Source organism: Apium graveolens, chromosome 1 (genome assembly GCF_009905375.1).
Source record: "Apium graveolens cultivar Ventura chromosome 1, ASM990537v1, whole genome shotgun sequence".
NCBI lineage: Eukaryota > Viridiplantae > Streptophyta > Magnoliopsida > Apiales > Apiaceae > Apium > Apium graveolens.
In genome coordinates, this window is record NC_133647.1 from 201,921,094 (window position 1) to 201,923,863 (window position 2,770).

At 40.6% G+C, this 2,770-nt stretch overlaps 1 protein-coding gene across 1 annotated transcript; it reads right to left on the minus strand.

The window, feature by feature from the left end:
• Window positions 1-1,829: 1,829 nt before the first annotated feature.
• On the minus strand, window positions 1,830-2,525 carry LOC141717464 (uncharacterized). Its single transcript, XM_074519549.1, has one exon. It carries the CDS (start codon window positions 2,523-2,525, stop codon window positions 1,830-1,832), a length of 696 nt encoding a protein of 231 aa, XP_074375650.1.
• Window positions 2,526-2,770: the final 245 nt, after the last annotated feature.

Genomic DNA, 2,770 nt, shown 5'->3' on the forward strand with positions numbered 1-2,770 from the left:
TTTTAATATTTGCTTTTATTGCCGTTATTTTGCTTTGCTATTGTAGTTTGTTTTTGTCTTAGAATTTTTTTTCTAAGTTGTAGTTTGCTCTAGTCCTCACAGATAGTTTGCCCGGACTAGTGGTTAGATTTTTTACTTTGAAGATTAATTTCAAGTAAAAATGGTTGCACTACTAATAGCTTGTCCGGACTAGTGGTTGCTTTTTAGTTAGAAAATTAATTCTAAGTAAAAATGGTTGCACTAGTCCTGACTAATATCTTGTCTGGAGTAGTGGTGGATTTTTAGTTAGAAAATTAATTTCAAGTAAAAATGGTTACATTAGTCCTGACTAATAGCGTGTCCGGAGTAGTGGTGGCTTTTTAGTTAGAAAATTAATTCTAAGTACAAATGGTTGCTCTAGTCCTGACTAATAGCTTGTCCGAACTAGTGGTTGCTTTTTAGCTAGAAAATTAATTCTAAGTACAAATGGTTGCTCTAGTCCTGACTAATAGCTTGTCCGGACTAATGGTTGCTTTTTATCTAGAAAATTAATTTTAAGTAAAAATGGTTGCACTAGTCTTGACTAATAGTTTGTCCGGACTAGTGGTTGCTTTTTAGTTAGAAAATTAATTCTAAGTAAAAATGGTTCCACTAGTCGTGACTAATAGCTTGTCCGGACTAGTGGTTAGCTTTGATAAATGTTCAAAGGAAATGCTTTTCATTAATCATTCATACATAATATAAGGAGAAATAAATTGGTTGCTTGCCATATTGGCAACAAGATTTTGGTTGCTTTGTTTGTTCTCCTACTGGTAGAATTTTCTTAGCCTTAGTCCATGCCAAGTATTTGGGATTTCTGAGCCATCCGTGTTCAGGAGTTTGTAGGTTCCTGGCCTCAGGACTTCTTTGACCTTGTATGGTCTTTCCCATTTGGGCATTAGCTTTCCCGTGTTTGTGGCATCTGATGCTTCTGTGTCCCGAAGGACTAAGTCTCCAACTTGGAAGTTTTTGACTTTGGACTTCCTACTGAAGTGCTCTCTTATTTTCTCCTTGTATTTTTCCATCCTTTCTACGGCTTGGTCCCGGACCTCATCAATTAGCTCCATGTTTGTTCTGAGTCCTTCTGCATTTGCTTCCTTTTCAAAGTTTATTGCTCTGTGAGAAGGAGATCCCACTTTAATAGGAAGCATTGCTTCTGTGCCATAAGCTAGTTTGAATGAAGTTTCTCCTGTGCTTGTCCTGGGACTTGTCCTGTAGGACCATAGTACGCTTGGTAGTTCTTCTGACCATTTGCTTTTGCTTTCTTTGAGTCTCTTTTCAATACCCCGGAGCAGGATTCTGTTAGTAACTTCTACTTGGCCGTTTCCTTGGGGATATGCTACTGATGAATTCTTGTGCCTGATTCCACGCTCCTGAAGGTAGGACTCGAACTCTGATTCGATGAATTGGGGCCCATTGTCTGATACTAGGACTCGTGGTATCCCGAACCTCATCAAAATATTGTCCATAAACTTTATACAGTCTTGCTGATTGATTGTTCTCATTGCTTTCACTTCAACCCATTTGGTCATGTAGTCAATTGAGACTAACAAGTACCTAAGATCTCCTTTGGCCCGAGGAAAGGGTCCCATGATGTTAATACCCCAAAAGGCGAAGGGGATAGGTGACATGACTAAGGAGGGTAGGACTGGGCTGATTCGGGACACATTGCAGAAGAGTTGGCATTCCTTGCATTTTTTCATGAACTCTATTGCATCCTGATGAATAGTTGGCTAGTAGTAGCCTTGTTTTATGATCTTATGAGCTAGGGCCTTTGCGGACATATGATCTCCGCATATCCCTTCATATACTTAGGCCAAACAGTACTTTGCTTCTTCCGGGCCGAGACATTTCAGGATAGGAGATGAGAAAGTACTGCGGTAGAGTAGTCCTTCTTCGATGAAGAACTTGGATGCTTTTGCTTTTAACCTTTGGGCTTTTCCTTTGTCCTCAGGGAGTTCTCCTTTCTCCAAGTAGTTGATGAAGGGAGTCATCCAGTTCTGGTTGTTTTCGATCTCCAAGATTTCTCCGGGTTCAATAAATGGTTTGAGGAGTTCTTCGAAGTAAACTAAGCAGTCCAGATCTGATGAGTTCCGGACTAAATTGGATAGAATATCTGCTTCTTCATTTTCTTCTTGACATACCTGAAGTACTTGATGGTTTGGTATTGAGGCTAAGTAACTTTGAACCAGTGCTTGGTACTTCGCCAGAGTATGGTCCTTTGCTATGTATTCTCCATTTGTTTGCTTGACCACTATCTGGGAGTCGCTGTAGATTTTTAGGTCCTTGACTCTCAGAGTCCTGGAGAGCTTTAGTCCTGTAATCAACGCCTCATATTCCGCCTGATTGTTTTTTACGGGGAAGCCGAAAGATATAGTTGTTTGAATTGTGAATCCTTCAGGACTTTTGAGTATGAACCCGGCTCCCGACCTTTCGCTTGTTGAAGAACCATCTACTTTCAAGGTCCAGGCTCCCGGACTTACATCTTTTTCTGGCTCCAGATCCATGTTCATTGGTTCTGGCTCTTCTTCTGGGAAGTTGCATTCGATTATGAAATCTGCAAGTGCTTGAGCTTTAATGGCAGTCCTGGGAATGAAGCTTAAATTGAACTGGCTCAACTCCACAGCCCAATTGACAAGCTTCCCGAGACATCTGGCTTGTGAATTATTTTCCTTAGGGGCTGATTTGTCACCACTCTAATTTCTCTTCCTTGGAAGTAGTGCCTGAGTTTTCTTGAAGTTGTGACTAAGGC